This window comes from Micropterus dolomieu, linkage group LG15, assembly GCF_021292245.1.
Source record: "Micropterus dolomieu isolate WLL.071019.BEF.003 ecotype Adirondacks linkage group LG15, ASM2129224v1, whole genome shotgun sequence".
Classification (NCBI taxonomy): Eukaryota; Metazoa; Chordata; class Actinopteri; order Centrarchiformes; family Centrarchidae; genus Micropterus; species Micropterus dolomieu.
Window position 1 is genome coordinate 812,905 of NC_060164.1, and position 21,271 is coordinate 834,175.

Genomic DNA, 21,271 nt, shown 5'->3' on the forward strand with positions numbered 1-21,271 from the left:
GGAGAGGAGCTTGATAGCTGAACGCTCTGGCTCCTAGTCTACTTTTGGAGACTCTAGGAACCACAAGTAACCCTGCATTCTGGGAGCGCAGTGCTCTGGTGGGGTAGTAAGGTGCTATGAGCTCTTTAAGATAAGATGGTGCCTGACCATTAAGAGCTTTGTAGGTAAGAAGAATGATTTTAAATTCTATTCTGGATTTTACTGGAAGCCAGTACAGAGAAGCTAAAACAGGAGAAATATGATCTCTTTTCCTGGTTCCTGTCAGAACACGTGCTGCAGCATTCTGGATCAGCTGAAGAGTCTTAACGGACTTTTTCGAGCAGCCTGATAATAAGGAACTGCAGTAATCCAGCCTAGAAGTAACAAATGCATGGACTAGTTTTTCTGCATCATTTTTAGACAGGATGTTCCTGATTTTTGCAATATTACGTAGGTGAAAAAAGGCAGAGTTGAGCATTGACATTACTGACCTTTTCTGCTGTTTTTGTCGTGTAGCTATATTTGTTGTGCATTCTGAACCTGGAAAGCACTCCCACTAGGGTTGTTTTTAAATGTGCTATAGAACTAAACATGAACTATATCAGCAGTCAAAAAGAGACAGCTGAACCACGTGATCATCTGTCTAACCTCGAATCCATTTTGTTCCATGTATTCAAAGTTTGACTTAATATCTATCCTCTGCAATATGCACTCTTAGGTATTTGTGTATGGTATTTGACCGTGACGTTGGTTTTGATGGGGAGAAGAAGTGATGCAACGTTAGTAAAAATCGGAGCGGAAGTGTGGGCGGAGCGAAGCAGACGACACGGCAAGATGGCGGCGACCATGAAGAACGTGGAAGAAATTCGGAATCGAGTAATACTGGGGGAATATGGTGTGAAGAATGTAAGTCCGTTTTTAACAGTGGCTTCATGTTAATATCACTCCATAGCTTTAACGTTCAGGGTCCCTCTGAGCTGCCGGACTGTCCCGCATGTGATCTCTTTACTCGCCGTGCCTCCACAAACTGCAGCGTTCTGATGCTTCAGCATTTGTTCACAGTTTATCATGTTAAACCCTGTATAATATTACTCTAATATTCCTATCATATCCCTGTCTGGATTTGGAGATTATATGGTAGCCTACAGTTTAGTAATTTACCATGAGCTGAAAATAACTTACTGTACTGAAAGCACCTCATTCTGTAATATCACTTTAAAATATTCATCTAGTAACTTATAATTTTGATCTGTTGAAATCATAGTGGATGTCAGTATAATAAATAGTAAAGAGAAACTTTACTTACCTAGTTCTGTTTGTTTCTCAGTGACAGCTGGTTCAACTCCAAGATGATGATTTATTTAGTTTACTCCAAGCAACAAACTAATTGCAAGTTAATACCCAGCTGTAGATGTCCATCCTCCTGTGTCTCATATTCACAAACCTAAAAATGATTCTGAATAAATCTGAACAAAACGCGTCTGTGCACCAGATTCTTTTAATCCATTTTGCAGTAGGCTGGCTGTTAGCAGCCAAGGACCTTATTTTTCTTATTTATTGACTGATTATTTGTGTTTTTTTAGGTTCACACAACAGATTTCCCAGGAAACTACCCTGGCTATGATGACACATGGGATATGCAGAAATTTCAAAAGGTAAATTTCTGTCATTTTAGATCTGAAAGTGGCGGTTAGCGATACGTGAAGTACATTGGATCTGTCTGTAAATCAATTATTTTACATTTGTTCACGCTGTCTCACACTTTCAGAAACGCCTGCCATGTGCCTATGTGTTTGTGTTTTCTTTTGTCAGGAAAAGATCCATTTCTAAACCCCAAAGTATTCTAGTTTTTCTTATTACCCTCCTTGTTCTCCCTCATTTCTGATCCTCTGTCTGTGGAGTCAGATTCAGAACCTTTACTTTGCTACATGGGCTTTGTTTGGAGAACGTTCGACTACATTCAAACATTTATTCTTTATCTTCATTCTTAATTAAGAAGTATTTATTCTTCAAACTACTTTTATGTGGTTAAGGATCAGGTTGTAAAACCAGCTAACGTATGTAGTTATTTAAGAGTATTTGATGCATTTGAACAAAAATCTGTACAAACTAGAGAAGGAGGACTGACACAGACCTTTTCTATATTTCCAGTATTTCAGCTCACCTGCATCAAGAGCAAACAGAAGTCATGGGTTAGAGAGCACTTTATGTCACATAACTTAGATTACATTTTTACTTAACATGTAGAAAGATTCACATATAATTGATTCAAGCTTAAACATTATTTCACATCTTATACTCATACAGAAATAACGAAGTTACTACTTTCAGTTTATTTTCAGTCAGACTGAGTTGAAAGTACAGTGAGTGTTTTGAACTAATGACCGATGTATGATTACACTACTCTGTTTGCAGAACTTCAGAATTGACATAGTGCATCTGGATGAGAACAGTATGGAGTTTGACATGGTGGGGATAGATGCAGCCATCGCCAACGCCGTCAGAAGGATCTTACTAGCAGAGGTGGGATTCCCATTCTGTCAGGTTCAGCCATCTGTGTCATTAGCGTCTCATATTGTTGACATAAGATGAAGTTTTCTGCCTGTGAAAGTTCTATATACTACTTTTTCTTCACAGTAAGTAAGAGAGACAGTTTGACGTTTTTCATCTTATGCAAATATATTGTTTTTGCTTGTAGGTGCCTACCATGGCTATAGAGAAGGTGTTTATCTATAACAACACATCCATCGTCCAGGATGAAGTCCTGGCCCACAGATTAGGCCTCATCCCCATCAAAGCTGACCCTCGCCTGTTTGAGTACAGGAACACTGGTAAAACAACACCGTGAAGCACTCACACACATGACAGTAGACCTCAAAGCTCCCATTTTACTCTGATGTGTCAGCTAACAGCATCTCAGTAGGTTTGGGGTTGGATTGCATTTTGTTCAATTATAATGCCATATTGGATCTGCCTATCAAATCTGAATCCCTTCTTATCCCCTGTGGAGTAACACTGACAAGTAACTAAGGATTTATAACAACCTTAAATCAAAGATTCAGTTTAAATCTGTAATCAGCTTTGTTAGCTGAGAATGCAGAAACCCATTTCTTTTCTCAGTCTAATCAACGTTAACAACCTGAAGCTCCAACCTGAAAATGAGCAGCATATGCATAGAGATCAAATAAATAACAGCGGTAACCTACCTTGAATTGATACGCTTGACGTGTATTAATATAATATACATTAAGGTTTACGTGATCAGCTGGTCGTTTCATGGGAGACTCATCCCTCAGTGTAAAAATGCACAGTATACTCTCAGTCATTTTCAATTTTATTTCAGGTCTTTCAAAATATGTACATCAACAGTGCATGATACATTTTATTTTTCCAACCAGCCCATACCTCTATCCAGACCACTTAGAAATGATCCCAAAATCTTAAATGTTTCACCAGAGCCAGTTCTATAATAGCAATTTTTTGTTATGTGTGTCCTCCTGTTATGAGCAGGCAGACAAGCACACTTTGAAGATGAGTCTTTTGGCCATGATGGCCCAAATATAAGAGTTTTTCTCTACATTGAAAGGTAAAAGAAGCGCATCTTAGAGGCATAAAATAAAGCTGAACCAATCTCTGTTGCCACCTCAGCCAACATTTAAAGGTATAAGATTAACAAAGCTGTTGCTTTTGCACTTCATTGAAGCTAAATTATGCTTACACTGTAAACTCCAAACTAAAGGTGCCATATGTGTGGACGTCCATCAAATTGAAAAATTCTAATATCTTGTGCATAAATATTATACATATTGCTTTCAAGCCTGGCCTCACAGTTCGTGGGTGCAAACTGAGTTTGTACCCATCCGTGAACGCAGTAGAGTTTAATGTATTCTGTTATGCTTTGTTTATTCCAGGCGAAGAGTCTGCAGAGGAAGAAGGTTCAGAAATAGACACAATTCAACTGCAGCTGAAGATTAAATGCAGCAGGAACCCCAGAGCCAGCAAAGACTCCTCTGACCCACGAGAGCTGTATCTGAACCACATGGGTAGGTCTCAGATGACACCAAATGTAGGCCTGCTGGTATTGTTTGCAGATACAGACGTAGGGGACTTTCACACCTACCTCGTTTGGTCCGGACTTTTCAGTTTAATCCGAACAAAAATTACAGTTGTGAAACCACCACTGGACCACGGTTCGGACGAAATATGGTCCGACGAAAAAAGGTTGTCTCGTTCTGGATCAAACTGTTTCTAGTGTGAAAGCATTTTTTGGATGGTTCAGACTTTCAGACCATCTAAAGGAAGTTCGTTGGCTCCTGTGTAAACCGGAAATGAAACAAATACACAGAGAAATGCACTGAAATAAGGACACAATTATAAATCTCCTGTGACAGCTCATCTTTTGAAACCGACGGCCACTATGAAAGCAGGCTGCCACTCTCATCTTTAGTCTATCCTCAAACGGAGGTGCCGAAGGATTGCTTGCTATCTTCTCCTTTCCTGCTGGCGATGATATAACGTTCGCACGACGATTAAGTTTATTTGGCAAATTTGAACTAGCCTCAAGTTACGTTGGTGCTGCAGGTAGTAATGCCATAATAATAATATAGTGGCAATGATATGCATCTGTTCTTCCCTCATTCATTCATTCATTCTTGCTAATTGCGTGTGAAACCAAACCAAAGCTAACCGAATGTATCAAATGTATCAAAACCTTAACTTTGGTTTGAGCCTTTGTGCAGACTTTCGGATATGAAAGCCCTGAAATAGCAGCTTGCCTGTGACCAGGACATACACACACGAGTGACAGTTGAAAATAATCAGTTAAGGGAAGGGAAGGCACAGATATTTAAGTAAGAAATAATATCCATGTGTAAAATCAAACGTTCATGTTAACATGGCATTGTTGTTTTCTCTTCTGTGCTGTCTCGTCTCAGTTTATTCCCGGGACATAAAGTGGGTTCCCATTGGGAACCAGGCAGACGTGTTTGCAGACTCCAGCATCGGACCAGTACATGATGACATCCTGATAGCTCAGCTCCGACCGGGACAGGAGCTGGACATTGTCATGCACTGTGTCAAAGGAATTGGTAGGAGCTTTTAAGTGTCTGGATCAGAGCCTAGCCAGCTCAGTGCAGAGGGTACAAATATGGGAAAGGAACAAGGTCATTTTAAGTACATTTTTGGCAAGCAAGGTAGTGTGATCCAAAACATAGCTGGTTCAGCTTGTATCTGTGGCTAAACACAGGCAGAACAACTTGAACCGGCTTCGCGACCTAGACAGGAGCAAGATTAATTTGTAACAAATTTACTTTCGTACATAAATTTTTAACTGTTCACTGTCTCTACATCACAGTAAGAATGAAGCGTTCAGGGTTTTTTGTGGGAGTTGTGTCACTTTGCAATCCTATTAAATGCACAAAAAAGATATATAACACAATAAACGAAAGGGAAAAAGCAGAAAAATAATTTTTTAAAATATCTATGAAAGTTAAATAACTAATTTCATTTGGAAAATTTTTTCACTTCATACTACAACACAGCTTTCACACTACCTGTACTTGGAGCATGTAATCAGTCCAAACACCCCTATATTTTATAGTCTGCATTTTCTGCTGCCTGATATAGCAGCGTGTGCTCCGTTCTCTGTTCAGGTAAGGACCATGCTAAGTTCTCTCCAGTGGCCACAGCCAGCTACCGCCTCCTCCCAGAGATCACCCTGCTGGAGCCGGTGGAGGGAGAGAAGGCAGAGCGTTTAAAGCGCTGCTTCTCACGAGGAGTGATCGACCTGGAAGATGTCAACGGTAGGAAAGAACTAATCTTAAATACAAACTAAATGCAATAAGTGTTAGTCTGAGGACAGTATTCTGCAAGCGTGCATGCATAAAGTTAATTCCACACATTGCCCAGTTATACATATATTATAAGTATAAGTATATTAAGGGAGGGTCCAGTGACTTAGGAATTATAGAAAACAACAGGACAATAATCATGAACTCTCATTAGTTTAATCGTTTATATGACATCGATTTCTGCTATACAGACCAACGGTCTCCAAGCAAGAACAGAAAGATGTTAAGAGAGCAGAGTTGTTGAAGCCTTTGAGTCTGCAGTGAGTCTCTACGTTCTGTAAATCTGTTGTCCTGTTTTGTCCACCTCAGGGAGAAAGGTCGCAAAAGTAGTGAACAGTCGCCTGGACACGTGCAGCAGGGAAGTCCTCCGACATGATGACCTGAAGAATGTGGTGAAACTCGGAAGGCTGCGAGACCATTTCATCTGTACGTTCGTATACCTTGTTCATTATAAATGCCAGTGCAAACTGCTTTAAAGACGGCTGTGGCTCAGGAGACAGAGCGGGTTGCCTGCTAATTGGAAGGTTGACGGTTCAATACCCGGTTCCTCCAGGCTGCATGTCAAAGTATGGGCAAGATACTGAACCCCACCAGTGTATGAAAGTGTGTGAATGGTGAATGCGAGGTAGTGTAAAAGCGCTTTGAGTGGTCGAAAAGGAGCATTTAAATGTAAACAATAATGACAGTCAGGGGTCACCTTAAAGGAATAGTTTGAAGTACACTTAATCTCCTTTTTGCCGAGAGTGAAGTGAGGATATTAGTACCACTCTCCATGAGACTGCTTAGCACAAAGACTAGAAACAGGGAAGCAGCTAGCCTGGCTCTGCCTGAAGAGAACAAAATCCCTCCCAGCACCTCTAAATATCACTAACGAACATGTCATCTTGCATTTAATCCATACACAGACCAAAGTGTAGAAAGGACAAATCTTTTATGTGGTGGTTATGTGCTGGACTATTTCTTGCCATGCTAACAGCAACTTCAGGAAGTCATTGCTCCCAAATGGTGTGGCTAGTTGTAAGATAGCTCTTTGAAATAACAGCTGGTGCTCTTAAAACCACAAATGACTTGTTTTCTACAACCTCACCGTCAACAAGATAAGAAGAAATCAATATTAATGTCTTCATATTTCTTTGGCTTGTTCCTTTAAAAAAATCTCTGTTGTGGTGAAATAGGAATGTAAATGCATGTCCATACAACAGTTTTTATTACTTTAGTTATACTGTATATCAGTTAATGGGCTCTTTTTTCATACAGTTACTGTGGAGTCGACTGGCATCCTGCCTCCAGATGTCCTGGTCACAGAAGCCATCAAAGTCCTCATGACCAAGTGTCAGAGGTTTCTCAATGAACTGGACTCTACTGACATGGAGTGAAATAATGACTGAGCGTGCACAGACCCAGAGAGGCTCTGACACTGAAATATGCTACAGCTCTATTCGCTCTGTTGGAACTTGGCTGTATTGACACAACCAATTTTCAAAAAGTAGATTTTGTTATGGTTGCTTGTAAGTATGTATATACTGTTGTCTCTAATATTTTGTATGTCGTTCTGGAGTTACTGGAGCTTAGTTTCCCTTAAATAAACATGCTGAATTTCATTAAAACATCACAAACAATATTCACATGGCTGCTTCTTTGTCTGCTGCCAATATTCTGTCAGATGTTCATACATTAAAGCACCACTAATACTGCACTTATTTATAAAAATATAATATTTATGGCAGTGTATAACATACACTGGAGGCATGGACACAATTCCTTCACAAGATAGTCCCTCTTTTATATATAACCCCTTAATTTAATCACAACATCTCCATGAGATCCAGAGAGACCTAAGAACAGCAGGCAAAAAGAAACAAACACAGCCAGGCAGAACAAAAGGACATATAGCTTCAAAGGAAGCCACCAAAGTCGCGAAAGATATGAAGATTACAGTTTATATTCTATCATTTGGTCTCATGAAGATGGTGGTGGAGAGCATTGTCTTACACGCTGCTCCAAAATCTTCCATAGGGGTGAAACTGGGTTGAGATCTGTTGACTAAAGGCTTTAGCATTTTATTCACATCATTTTCAACTTTTCAGGTAGCCCTGCTGCACGGAGCATCTGTGTTTGATATTTCTCTACTCTTTCATTCAGCTTCTTCCTTTTAATTGGTGCTGTCTTTGTGTACAGTATTATGCTCAGGGTTGGGGAGTAACAGATTACATGTAACGGCGTTATGTAATCAGGATACAAAAATAAAGTAACTGTATTCCATTACAGTACAGAAAAAAAGACGTAATCAGATTACAGGTACAGTTTGTAAAAACGGGGATTACACATACACGTAATGGCAGCTAGATAGCAGCAGTTAGCTGATTTGCTACAGCAACAAGTAACATCTGGTAGTAGGACAGCAGAAACTTCTGTATCTCTTCCCAGAAGGCAGCAGGGTTTCTGTAAAATTCCACTGAGCAGCCAAAGCATCTTTGATACTCTCGTCTTTATTTGCGTATTTGGTGTTGAAGTAATCCAAAGCAAGTAATCAGGTTACATCAATTTTATTTTGTGGTATTTGGATTACGTTACTGATTACATTTTTTAACAAGTAATTTGTAATTGTACTGCATTACATTTTTAAAGTAATCCTCCCAACCCTGATTATACTGGATTTACTGCTTTAGAACCCACTTGGCATATCAGCTGTGCCAACATCTGCCGATATTTGTTCATCACAGATTTGGTATATCAGTGTATATGTTGGCTGCAGCACAGAAATGCTTGGCATATTTAAAGACAGTGACCTGAGCTCGGTGGTAGCCCTGCAAATCATTTGTTTTTTCAGTTGTTGTTTTTTTAGCGCCAAATCATAACAGAAGTTATCTCATTGCACTTTTCATATAAAGCATGTCTCTCTATACTCTTTATGGTATCATGCTGACAATGACCAGATTGAAGGAAAGACACATCCAGTACCCACAATGATGCTTGATTTCATGCTTGATAACAGGCATACATCTAAGTAAAAACACATACTGCAACATGAACGATTGCATCTTTTAAAGCATTTGTGGCCTGGAAGCTACAACCCATGCCGATTTGTACTATATCTAGATGAATGAGACACAATATGAGTGACAAATTATTACCCAGAAGCCCAAGATCTGATATGATCATTTTTTGGCGGTTTCTTTGAGAGTGAGTGCAGTACAGTGAGTTTGATAGACTCTGGGAAATCTTCAATGATGACATTTTTGTTCAGCTAAGAATATCCAGTCTATATTTGCACCAAGGAACTTTGATAGTAATAGGTGTGGGCCTCATAGCAGACTGTAAAAACCATCCTGATGTATGAGCCCTCTCCTGCTCAATATTCCAAGGTTCAGTTATTAGCTTCTTACAGCAGCTTTTTCACCTTGACTTCTGTGTCAGACCAGGTTTCACTGTCAAAGTGCTGGATGCCATCAATGATCACAGTGCCAATTTCTAATAACTCGCACTTTAAGTTTAAAAGTTGTAACATATACATTTATTAATGGTAATACATCATTTACTAATGTTTTATATTTCACTTTTAAACTGATCAAAAGTAGAACCTTGTGGTTGCCAACTTATGAACAATTTCTCTGGCTGCTTAGCCAGGTCAGTAATAGTCAGATTTCAGGTCATAAGTTTCTCACTTTCTAATAAAGTTGTAAATGTCCGTAAGTCATTACTAAAGAGTTAATAAGCCATCAGCAAAACTTAGTAAGTGATCTGTGTCATAACCCGGCTCTTAAGTCATGACGGAAATATGGAGAGGGACTGAGGACTGCCAAAAACAAACATATTTATTACAGAAACTTAAACAAGCGTGTCAGTCAGTGACATCAGTGGTGAAAATGTGGATGAGTGAATAGTGTGAAGTTTTGATGAGTGTTTGATGAGTGTTGATGAGTGGTACCAAAACATACTGTAATTCAAAACAGAAGACATGTTGCTGCTGCTGCTGGCAGGAGTGGGACCAGATCAGAGAGAGCGAGAGCAAAAGGGCCAGGGTATTTATCCTCCCAGAGCGTCTGGCCCAACTGGGCCTACGGGCACTGTTACAAGGATAAAAGGGAAAACAGTAAACTGCCCATCACCACACAGTTAAACACCACACTAGACAGGGTCTGCAAATAAATCAGGGTTCTTATCTCAATCCAAGTATAAAGTTTTAACTATTAATAAGTTGTTAAAAAGTGTATTCTGGACCAGACGCCCTGCAGCTCTTTTACAGAAGGTCAGAGGTCAAATGTGCCTTTCGGAGGCATGATTTAGCAGTTCATGATGAACTGCTAAAGAAACCTGGCCACCAAAAAGTTGTTCCTATAAATGGCTTATAATTGATCTATTAGGTATTAATAATCCTCATTAATGACATTTTGTAAATTCTTTATAAACTGTGACTTATCATTATTAAGTGCATTAATGCATATAGACTGGCCTTTAAGACATTTCACTGTGTCCTTGAAGGAGAGAAAACCCTTACAGATTATTTCAACATCATTCTGTGCATCTTTTCTAGTACCTGTCCATGTTTTGCAGTGCTTTTTAAAATCATCAATCCTTTGGGTGAACTCCAAACTAACTGATGTACTTCTTTAAACACACTCCTCTTATTGGGAGAATCAACAATGATTTAACACAACTGTATTTCCTACTGACCCGGCATTGTTTTATAAAAGTCATTTCAACATCAGCACATCTAGTAGTTCATGTACCGCTGTGCTGTGGCGAGAGTTTCTTCTGATAAATTGTTTAAGTGCTGGCATGGCAGAAGCTTAGAGACCTAGAAAATGAAACAGCAAACACTGGCCTGAATCAAATTATTGTTTTCTCAGTTTGAACACCTGAGAAAATAGAGTGTGTTTTATTTCAGGAACTTCCTTAAGTTTGTAAAATAAAATATATGAATATATATAAAATATTTTCCCCCCTTGCTCCTATCCATCTTCAGTATTTTCCTCCATAACACGCAGACCGTTTGTGCGTCAATTTAGTCTTAGAGATGTTTGTCCCAATCTTGTTCAACAATTTCTTGTACATCACTTGGGGAAAATGGTAAGGTAGCTTCCCTTTAAACGTCACTTCCGCCTCCTCCTTGGCAAAGCAAGATGGCGGCCGTCGTAGAGAGAGTTGATGGATGTGTTGGGTCCTTGGACTCGGACGCTGTGTCACCGAGACAGTCCACCCCTCCACCGGACCAGCCGCACCAGAACAACCCGCTGTTAGGACTGCCCATTGTGGCCATTGAGACTATTCTCAATTTTCTGTCTTACGATGAAATCAGCCTGCTGCGCTCGGTAAGGAGAACAAAAACAAGCCCAGTAGAAGGGGAACAAAGCTAACGTTAATGCTAGCCACATGCACAGCTTATCTTTGGACACTAGTTTCGTAACATCTTCGTAGAAATATGTCATGGATATTATTTAAAGCCTGTGTTTCATGTGTTTGTAGCCGTCTAATTGCACAAACGGGCCGCAGAGCTCGTTGTGCTGTTATCTAATTAGCAGGACAGCCTAGCTGAGCAGAGACTGGAAAACACGACACACCGCAAACACACCAGAAGATGAATGTTGACAGGAGAGAGGGAGAACTTACATGTTTTACTCCTGTATAGTTAGTCCTGCTCTACAGACACTGTCTGCTCCTTGTGGATATGTATTTTGGTGAGGCTAGCTGGACATCACTAACTGGTCAGTTTGCCCACTGGCTGTGCTTTTCACTGCAGCTCTGCCAACAGTGCCTTCGCTACATGCTGCCAACGTTACATGCATAGTTTGCTAAGTCTTTATACAAGGGCAGGTTTCAGCAGTTTTTTTTTTTTTTTACAGTTTTTTGCTATGCAAAATTGTCAGCCTCAGTCTGTGCTTTTTGTTTAATCCTTGTTTTGCACGGGCAGATTAAGAGCGAAGGTACCCCACAGGCAGACTAAGCCCACTTCCTAACTACCTTTAAAGATACTTCAGACAGAGATTCTTCCCTGACCTCTTTTGGCCCATGGTAACTGAGTGGGTCAAGGAATGCACATGCACCTTGTGAAAATGGGGAAAACTTGTTCACTGTACAGTGGAGGTAATAGTTTTTCAGTGGGATAGGGATCTTCAAGACCACGGACAATGTAAATATAAATGAATAAGTGAAAACTGTAAAAGTGATGATACTAGAGGTACTGTCCTTTAACCAAACTGCCGGGGTAAGTAAGAACCCTTTGTAGGCAAATGTCGTCCCGCTGAAGTGGCTTTGAAAAAGATGCTAATCTCTACCACTGTTTTTCGACCACTCAAAGCGCTTTTACACTACATCTGCATTCACCATTCACACACACTGACAGCGCTCAAACAGAAACAGTGTGTGAATTAACATTCACACACTGGTGGAACAGCCACCGGGGCAATTCGGGGTTCAGTATCTTGCCCAAGGACAATTAGATACGCAGCCTGAAGGAGCCGGGGATTGAACCGGCAACCTTCCGATTAACGGCCACCTCTTGAGCCACAGCCACCCCAGTACATAAGTACATATTCATAAAACAGAGTACCTGTTGTTTACTTGTTTTCTCTTGTACGTGTTCTCCAGGTGTGTAAGCGCATGGACATGATCTGCCAGCGTGTCCTGAATCAGGGCTTCCTGAAGGTGGAGCGCTACCACAGTCTGTGCCAGAGGCAAGTCAAAGCCCAGCTGCCCAGGTCAGTATCACACCAGCACGAGTTCTGCAGGAAAATATGTCTCCTGCTGTTGAGGTTTAGTCACACACTGTGGAATTACATGAGCATAGTAAAATCCCACATTATATTTCTGAAGGGACATTTGGAAGATTGGATTGCACTTTGAATTGGATTTTTAAAATATTTCAAATCAAAATTAGATGTATACTAATATATATTTCTTTACTTCTTACTATGATCATTAGTTATTATATCATTATCATACAATAGTCCGAAGAAAATCGACCCAAAGCCTGAGAGAATGCTTTGGGTCACAGATAGGCGTGTAAAAAAAAAAAAAAAAAAAAAAAAGGCTGATATGTGGTAAATGTGCACAGCTGTACTGTTAAAACTGAAGCATACATCATATACACATGAGACAGACTGCTGGAAAGCGCAGCTGAAATGCGTCTAATGTGCACAGAGCAGAAGTGAAGAACATAACCTGTCTGGCAATCCGGATGTGTGGCTTGTGCAGTTCACAGTTTAGCAGTGTTTCCCACAGAATGACGCAGGGGGGGGGTGCGTGCTGGCAGTCGATATTGACTACCACTTATATACAGCGTGATAGCCTCAAAAACCCAGCTGTATTCTATCTTTAACTTAGCTCTCCTTATTAGCTAGGCTCCTTACATGCTTGCTAAGAACTTTCTTTAAGCTGGGTTCTCCAATATTGGCAGTGTTGTGTTGGACAGACTTGTGCAGCTGTGTTCATGAGGGAGGGGGTGAGAGAGAGAGAGAGGGACAACCGAGAGGATGTGCTGCGTGAATGCGCTACGTCGCTTCGCAATCAAATACGAGTTTTATGTAACGTTAGGCCTAGAAAATAAAATAAAAAATAAAAATAGAAAATCAATATGTAGTGGTCAGCGTTGATATTGTGGCGGGCTGCCTCAAATAAACAAACATATGGGAAATACATTTTGTTATGGTCAGGCTGGCAAGAAGGCATCCCAGATTTGGATCACGGTCGGTCAATAACCTTGTTAGACTGTACAGCAGAATGTAGATGTAGCCAGAGCCTACTGAGCCAGCTGCCAGTGTTTTGGGAACCTTCTCAATACTGACTAATGTGTTGTGTGAATCATTAAAGAGAGAATCACAGTGCATCACATTATTTTTCTCACCCAATTAAACCTGATAAAAAGCATGATTTGGGCCACTCTTGATCACTATTGATAAGTGCATGGACATATCCCGTTGCACACAAAGCTCAGGAAGAAGATTCAGTTTCTCAAAACTTAAGCTATCAGTGAAGTTGTCGTGCCCACTTCGTAATGATTGAAAACATTGTTATTAATAGAAGTTCTCAGTTGAAAAGCTGGGAACCCGTCTTCACCACTGTGTTTGTCATGAATTGCCTCTAGGCGAGAGTCAGAGAGGAGAAACCATTCATTGGCCCGTCATGCTGATATCCTGGCTGCTGTGGAGACACGCCTCTCTCTGCTCAACATGACCTTCATGAAATATGTCGACTCCAACCTCTGCTGCTTCATCCCTGGAAAGGTTAGCTCAGCTGCCTCTGCACCACAACACAGCAGCAGCAATCTTACAGTGGACCAATGGAAATGCCTCTTTAAAAGGCCTCGTTCCATTACAGCAGCAAGCTCACATTAATCAGTTTTATTTTATGCCATGATGTCTTAGTTACAGACTCACAGATTCTACCCATGCTTTAAAGAAGATAGATAAGAGATGTTAGGAGGAAGAAGATCAGATATAAGAAATCCTTGTTATTTTGCTCAAAAGTCCTCATGGGAGGGTTTTCAGGTCTATTTTCTGTGCTCTTATCTGAATCAGGGGTATGCCAGTGTCATACAGAACAACTTTTAGTATTTATGTGAAAACATCATAAGATTTATTTTAAAAAGAGGCGGGGTACACCATGGACATGTCCAAGTCAGTCACAGGGCTGAGGCAGAGAGATGGACACAATACTGTATCATTTTTTCAAAATACAGCATTACTGTCTAGACAAATGGAGTGAACTACACAACATACTGTAAGTGAGATTTAGTCATTTGAGTTATTACAAATACACGGTGCCCGGGAGGTGGACCTTTTTTATTATTCTGCGTCTGTTGACTTTAATTTGCATAAGTATGCGGTGTCTTAAAAACAAAGACCCCAGCTTTTTAGCTGCCCATGCATTCCTTAGAAAAAGCTGGACTCACCGATAGCGGTTGTCAGACCTTGACTAAATCTAAATTTTGTCTCAGCCATAACCAAAGCGTTTTCTGGTTTCCTGTTTTCCTGTTTTATTTGCAATGTCCTGATCACGTGCTGATGTGTGTCGTCAGGTGATAGATGAGATTTACCGCGTTCTGCGTTACGTGAACTCCACTAGAGCCCCCCAGCGGGCTCATGAGGTTCTGCAGGAGTTGAGGGATATCTCCTCCATGGCCATGGAGTACTTTGATGAGAAGATTGTCCCCATCCTGAAGAAGAAGCTGCCAGGGGCCGACCTGTCCGGCCGCCTCATTGGCTCTGCACCAGGTAATGGACACGGATTTGTCCTGGCTTGTAAAGTTAGAGTTCAAAGACAAATTCCCATAATGCAGCTCTCAGTACATCTGCTCCCAATAAGGCAATAACAATATGTGATAAAAATGACAGCTCTTGCAGTGACAGTCCCGTTTAGATAGTTAGAGGTTAACTGTTCACCACCAGATTCTTATTTTGACATTTAAAAGATATAGGCATATATGGCTAAAACGTCTGGAAATTGAAAACTTGTACCACGTGGCGCAATACATTGGACATAAATTTGACACTGGTTTCAATACAAACAACGAAAGCAGTTATGTCCTATACTATGAGTGGCTCTGACCACGAGTTTGTATTGACTTTGTCAAAATCAAATCATGAATTTTCTTTCAGTTTGGTATTGGAGATGGTCCTAAATACTATAAACCCCATGGGCCTGACACTGTTTCTATGGTATATGTAATTTTATGTTGTATACTAGGGCTGCATGATAAATGTAAGCTAATCTATGTCGTCATGTGTGATTACATAACCACAAAAAGGGTGATAAGTTAGCTGTAGCCTTTTGTTGTTCAACATGTTCAACTTTTCAGAAAACTGACTTGCCTGTCAGTCACTTCTCATCAACCAACCAATCACAGCCTGGATAGGGCGGGACATTAAAAAAAAGTTTGTACTAGCAAACTTTACAATGTTGAACAATATGATTATTGACAAGTCAGCATTAACAAATTAAAGACTAATGTTGAGCCTTTTCTAATGATTAAATAAATAAAATAAAAAAAAACTCACAGAAATTAAACTGCTGTAACTGTATATATTAAAATAATAATGAATATAGTTATTAATGTTATACTAACAGATTACTATTAACTGAACATTATTCTCTTTATTTAATGTTATATTATTGTACTAATACACTGTACTAGTTCGTCCTCCAGCTTGTGGATAGAGTCTGTACAGTGGACAGATGTAGATTTAGCCAGAGTCACAATGCCAATGTGCCAATATTTACTCCTTCTAGCTGCCTCCTCCGTAGAGCAACACACTCCCCTTGGTCAGTTTTATATCGGTTTTCTAGTTGTTGTCATAAATATTGTTTATCGTTTGATTTTGTTCAAGTTGAGAAATACACATTTCAAAATGTCAGTATTTTCCTTGATAATCAAGCAAGTAGACTCATAATACCATTTTTTCCCCCCAATCAAATTCCAATATTGCCCACAATAATCCAGTATGACTTTTTCTCCAAATCGTGCAGCCCTATTATATACAGTAGATTGTGATATATTACATTTGCACGCAACTCAGTTGAGTCTGTTTATAGATACAATAATCAGATGACGCATGCTTTTTAGTAAAGAACCAATAGAGTTGTTCATCTTTTGTATTGATGATTTAACCAGGAGCCCAACTATCTGTCACCTAACTATGTCTAACAGTCAATGAAACAGTGAACAGGACTTTTAATTACAGAGCGCTGGACACCTAAAATAATTCCTTCCACTTGGCAAATCTATAAACAGACAGATACCTCATGCTTAACCATTGCTAATATTCAAGAACTGTTAAGGGGAGCACTAGTAGAAAAGGCCCTGTCCTGCTGCATTCTTACTTTTGCCATGCAGGATTGCTTCTTTTTGTGGTGTTTTTAAGTGCAGCAGTAAAATCCTGAAGACCTCTGACCCTCTATCCTGTTCCCTCAGTGGCAGGTCCATCTACCTCCCTGACCACCATGTCCCTGCTGGCTAAGAACACGCCGTCGCGCTCTGAGATGACCAAGGTACAGCAGCAGGTAAAGGTGAACGGGGCGTCAATGACAGTACTGCGGCGGGAGATGCAGGAAATCCGTGTCAAGCAGCTGGAGCAGCAGAAGCAGCTGCAGGACCAGGAGCAGAAGCTGCTGGAACAGACCCAGGTGATCGGTGAGCAGAACGCCCGCCTTGCCGAGCTGGAACACAAGCTCCGCGAACTGATGGACAGCAGTGCCGCTGCTATGGGAGGACCCAGGCCCAGCACAGCTGTCCCCTCCACATCCAGTGGCGCTGCAGTGTCTTCCACCGTTGCCAGCTCGTCTGGTACTGTGTTGGCAAGTGGCAGTGTTGCCGCGGCCTCTCTACCTAGAGAGCCAGAGGGCGAGGGAGGGTCATCACTCAAACGCACCAGAAAGAGCTCAGACCTTCCACGACAGTCCAAACGGCTGCGCAGCAAGAAATAAGAGACTCGGTGTGTCATTTAGTTGGTCGAGTTTTGTTTTAGGTTTCGAGGTCTGACTGATCACACCTTATCCCCAATTCCCGCGTCACCCCCCACCCCACCCACACTCACCTGTACTGTCTGCGAGATGAGTCGGGACTATCCATGTATGCTTCACCAGTGTTCTCTTTTCAACAAATCCCATGAAAACACCCAAACCAACAAAGTCCATCGGTCCATACTTTCTGACTCCCCTACCCTGATATTTACTTTTTAAAAAGGCTCCATAATTTCCTAAAACAGATGGACACTTTGGATACTGAATCTACGTGTGGTGCTCTAGTAGAGTATTTGGGGCAGCAGGACGGTGTATGTGGGACTGAGTCTATATAAACCACAGTGTGTGTGTGTATTCATGGTGATGGAGGAACATTGTGGCTCACTGAGGGGTTTTTAAAAGTTACTGTACAACAATGGAGCTCTATGGCTCAGAGGAGGAAGTGATATCGGGCTGTGAGCCACAAACAGTACTTTGTTAGTGGATACAGTCATTGTTGGTTTGGCTTCATACATGGGATTAGTTGACTGGAAAAAAATATAGAATATCACCAGAATTATCCTTACAAGGCTTCTTAACTACTTAACTAAATCAGAATATAGGCAGGTGGTTGGCCATCGGCATCTAAGAAGACTATTTATGGAAGGTCACATTCAAATTACTGTACAGCTTTTTAATGTAGATGCTTTTCTAAGAGGCTCATGTGTTTGAAAAAAATTGGATTTGACAAAACAGAAATTCAGATGTAAATTGTACAAGTGGTGAGTTCATGTAGTTCCTGTTTCTAAAATAAAATAACCATGAGATTGTATATTGGAAACATACACAACTAAACTGTAAAAATACAGTCATGACAGGCCTTAAATTGCAAGTTAGTATAATCTAATCTAACTGAAGTTGAATGTTACTGGTAATCATTGATCTCCTGTCCATTGTCGCATGGGTAGGAAGTCTAAATCCACAAGCATTCATTTCCTTCACAGTTGCTTCTTCCTAACTTCGGCTAAGTGCAATATAAAACATCTAAAGTAATAAGTAATTTATATTCCTTGCCAGTACTGATAGTGTCTATCCAAAATTGCTGCTCAGGTAAGTCTGTCTGATCAGTTCTTGAATCCCCGTAAAAAGGAAGGATTGGGTCTTAAAGAAGGAAAAAGGCAGTGTTCAGCATGAGTCAGCCTGTTACCTGTTGACTCTTGCCTTCCCTGCCTGGCAGAGGGTGGAACATGGAAGTAGATGTTATTTGTGAAGGGATTTTCCTTTCCACTGTGCCTCAGCAGCCCCTTACGGATATCATTGTCTTCTGATCTTCAGAAATGCAGCAGTGACAATGAAATCCACGGCTCTGGTGTGTGAAAATAATTTCTTTAAAAGGTTTCCTGCAAGAGTAGGCCATTTTTCGCTCTGGTGTGCCTGAAAGCACCTGATCTCTTTTTACATGAGATGTACTGTATGTGCTGTGCTAAGGAGGACAAAGAAACGATATAACTGCTCTCCAATGGGAAAGCAGTATTTGGCATCTGTCCTTTGAGGGTCATACAGTGTTTTTACATATTTCAGCCTATTTACAACAATGATGTACAGCTACCTACAGCTGAACATTATACAGAGTACAGAAAGTGTGTTACATTTTTCTGAATATGTTATTTCTACTTTTGGGACAATCACTGATTTCCATTCATTTCACTACAGGAACGTCGTGACTTGATTTTCAGATTATGAAAGAACATAACAGCTGTTCCTGAAAACATCTTCAAATTTCTCCTCTTCTCTCTGCCAGAATTAAGTTATCAAAAGCAGAGGAATATACCATTCAGTTACACAATCATGCTTCAGTTTATACCAACAATTCCTAGTTAAAATCATTGTTCTTGAGTCTCACAAATATTAACTCAAGGTGCACTTGACCTTAACCCTAACCTGTGATATAGTCAATACTTTGTAAAAAATATTTTAACCCTAAGTCACCTGCTAGCTTCTTCTGAGTATTTTACCCACATGACATGAAAACTGAGCAAACTCATCTGCTGATGAAGACTTGATGAAGATGAAATATGGTTTTAAGTTGGTGTTTCCCAGGCAGATGAATTGTTGTAAATGGGTGGAAACAGGAAAACAATTGTATGGTCCTCAAAAGTCAAAGTAGAAATGATGTAAAAATGAAAAAAAAAAAAACAAGTATATTGTATACGTTAAGACATTTAAAGGGTCTTTTCGCACAAATGATGTATTTTTTCACTTCTCTGTGCCATGCAGATTGTTTTGTTTTTTCTTCAACAAGGAAAGTGAATGGAATTGAGCCTAACTGCATGGATGGATGCCACCAGAAGGAAGTAAGAAAATATTCTTTTGACCCTTTAAATGTTGTTTAAAGAAATTTTAAAAAAAATATATAAAGCTTTTCAATTTTTCTGTTATAACACCAACTTTAAGTTTATAAGCAGCCTGTTGCAATTAGTATAAGGGAACTACCAGAACGTATGACTGGTTTGCAGTGACAGTAAAGGGGTGCTGGAAAAGTATATAAACAGAATGGCTCAGAGTAACATTAGTTTCCTTAGCGGTTGTTTAAAAAGCGTTGTCTTAGCTCCCCTGTGCAGCAGTACTCCTCCCCTCTCCTGTACAAACTTGTCTCTTGCCTTGTGAGGCTACGTTAACGTGAGCCCATATTGTGGCTGCACTTCTGTTTTTTTTTTTTTTTTGTTTGTTTTTAAGCTTTTCTGTTCATTGGATGACCTGAACCACTCATGGCATGAACTTCTGGTAAAGAAACTTTGGAAATGCAGTTCACATCTTGGTGAACCCTAGCGTGTATTATAATGACACTGGGCAAAAAAACACAAGAAGATGTAATCTAGTGGCTTAATTTGAGACTGCGTCTCAGTTTAGAAAATTGTACTGTAATCTTTATGTACTTTAAAGTGTAGATTGTGAATTATTTCATGTATGTATCCCAAGAAAACTATCTTTTGAGTTAGCCAGCTTGGGGCTAACTGTACGGTTTTGTTGCACAAATTACTGTTACAAATGTACAAATCAAACATTAAAGCTCAATCTAACTGATGCGTCTTTTATTTACACCCAGTACGATCTCTGTTTTTACAGGCAATGTTCTGCATCCCTAATCAAAAAAGAAATAATATTTTGGACTTTGGTAAAGTTGGTTGACCTTACAGTGTTAACACAAATTTGTGGCGTGCCCCTCACCAGCCACAGACATCAGCTGTTGTCAGGGAGCTGGTTGCATTCAGGTACTTCTCATCACATAGAATTTAAAATGACTGAAAAATTCACCAGTCCAAAATGATGGATGTAAGAGTTTACACAGTGAGAGGGCGGTAGAATAGTAGAAGTAATTATATTGTACAATTAAAGCGCTATAAAAAGCAGTACTCCAGTACAGTAATAAAGTGATTCTGATTCAGCTCTTATTGGTTAAAAGAGGTAACTGCAATGGTATATACAGTGGGTACGGAAAGTATTCAGACCCCTTTAAATTCTTCACTCTTTGTTTCATTGCAGCCATTTTCCAAAAATCAAAAAAGTTCATTTTATTTCTCAGTAATGTACACTCAGCACCCCATCTTGACAGAAAAAAACAGAAATGTAGAAATTTGACAATGACCCTAAGCGCACCGCTAAAATAACAAAGGAGTGGCTTCACAACAACTCCGTGGCTGTTCTTGAATGGCCCAGCCAGAGCCCTGACTTAAACCCAATTGAGCATCTCTGGAGAGACCTGAAAATGGCTGTCCACCAACGTTTACCATCCAACCTGACAGAACTGGAGAGGATCTGCAAGGAGGAATGGCAGAGGATACCCAAATCCAGATGTGAAAAACTGCATCTTTCCCAAAATGACTCATGGCTGTATTAGATCAAAAGGGTGCTTCTACTAAATACTGAGCAAAGGGTCTGAATACTTATGACCATGTGATATTTCAGTTTTTCTTTTTTAATAAATTTGCAAAAATTTCTACATTTCT

General features: G+C 40.1%; 2 protein-coding genes across 2 annotated transcripts; both read left to right on the plus strand.

Moving 5' to 3' along the window:
- Positions 1–744: 744 nt before the first annotated feature.
- On the plus strand, positions 745–7,449 carry polr1c (RNA polymerase I and III subunit C). Its single transcript, XM_046069931.1, has 9 exons — positions 745–885; positions 1,563–1,634; positions 2,395–2,502; positions 2,678–2,810; positions 3,891–4,022; positions 4,914–5,066; positions 5,631–5,780; positions 6,138–6,254; positions 7,086–7,449. The coding sequence occupies exons 1-9, from the start codon at positions 814–816 to the stop codon at positions 7,202–7,204; spliced, it is 1,056 nt and encodes a 351-aa protein (XP_045925887.1). The 5' UTR covers positions 745–813; the 3' UTR covers positions 7,205–7,449.
- A 3,482-nt stretch (positions 7,450–10,931) lies between these two features.
- Positions 10,932–20,344, plus strand: fbxo28 (F-box protein 28). The gene is made up of 5 exons (XM_046071043.1): positions 10,932–11,140; positions 12,417–12,526; positions 13,912–14,050; positions 14,845–15,040; positions 16,738–20,344. Exons 1-5 carry the CDS (start codon positions 10,952–10,954, stop codon positions 17,247–17,249), a joined length of 1,146 nt encoding a protein of 381 aa, XP_045926999.1. The 5' UTR covers positions 10,932–10,951; the 3' UTR covers positions 17,250–20,344.
- The last annotated feature ends 927 nt before the right edge of the window (positions 20,345–21,271 follow it).

What these genes read in the sequence shown, in the direction of transcription:
- polr1c (XM_046069931.1), top strand. Translation starts at nt 814, where the DNA reads ATGGCGGCGACCATGAAGAACGTGGAAGAAATTCGGAATCGAGTAATA. An exon ending in ATATGCAGAAATTTCAAAAG is followed by an intron (nt 1,635 to 2,394) that starts GTAAATTTCTGT and finishes CTCTGTTTGCAG; the next exon opens with AACTTCAGAATTGACATAGT. An exon ending in GCACTGTGTCAAAGGAATTG is followed by an intron (nt 5,067 to 5,630) that starts GTAGGAGCTTTT and finishes TTCTCTGTTCAG; the next exon opens with GTAAGGACCATGCTAAGTTC.
- fbxo28 (XM_046071043.1), top strand. Translation starts at nt 10,952, where the DNA reads ATGGCGGCCGTCGTAGAGAGAGTTGATGGATGTGTTGGGTCCTTGGAC. An exon ending in GTCAAAGCCCAGCTGCCCAG is followed by an intron (nt 12,527 to 13,911) that starts GTCAGTATCACA and finishes AATTGCCTCTAG; the next exon opens with GCGAGAGTCAGAGAGGAGAA. An exon ending in CCTCATTGGCTCTGCACCAG is followed by an intron (nt 15,041 to 16,737) that starts GTAATGGACACG and finishes CTGTTCCCTCAG; the next exon opens with TGGCAGGTCCATCTACCTCC.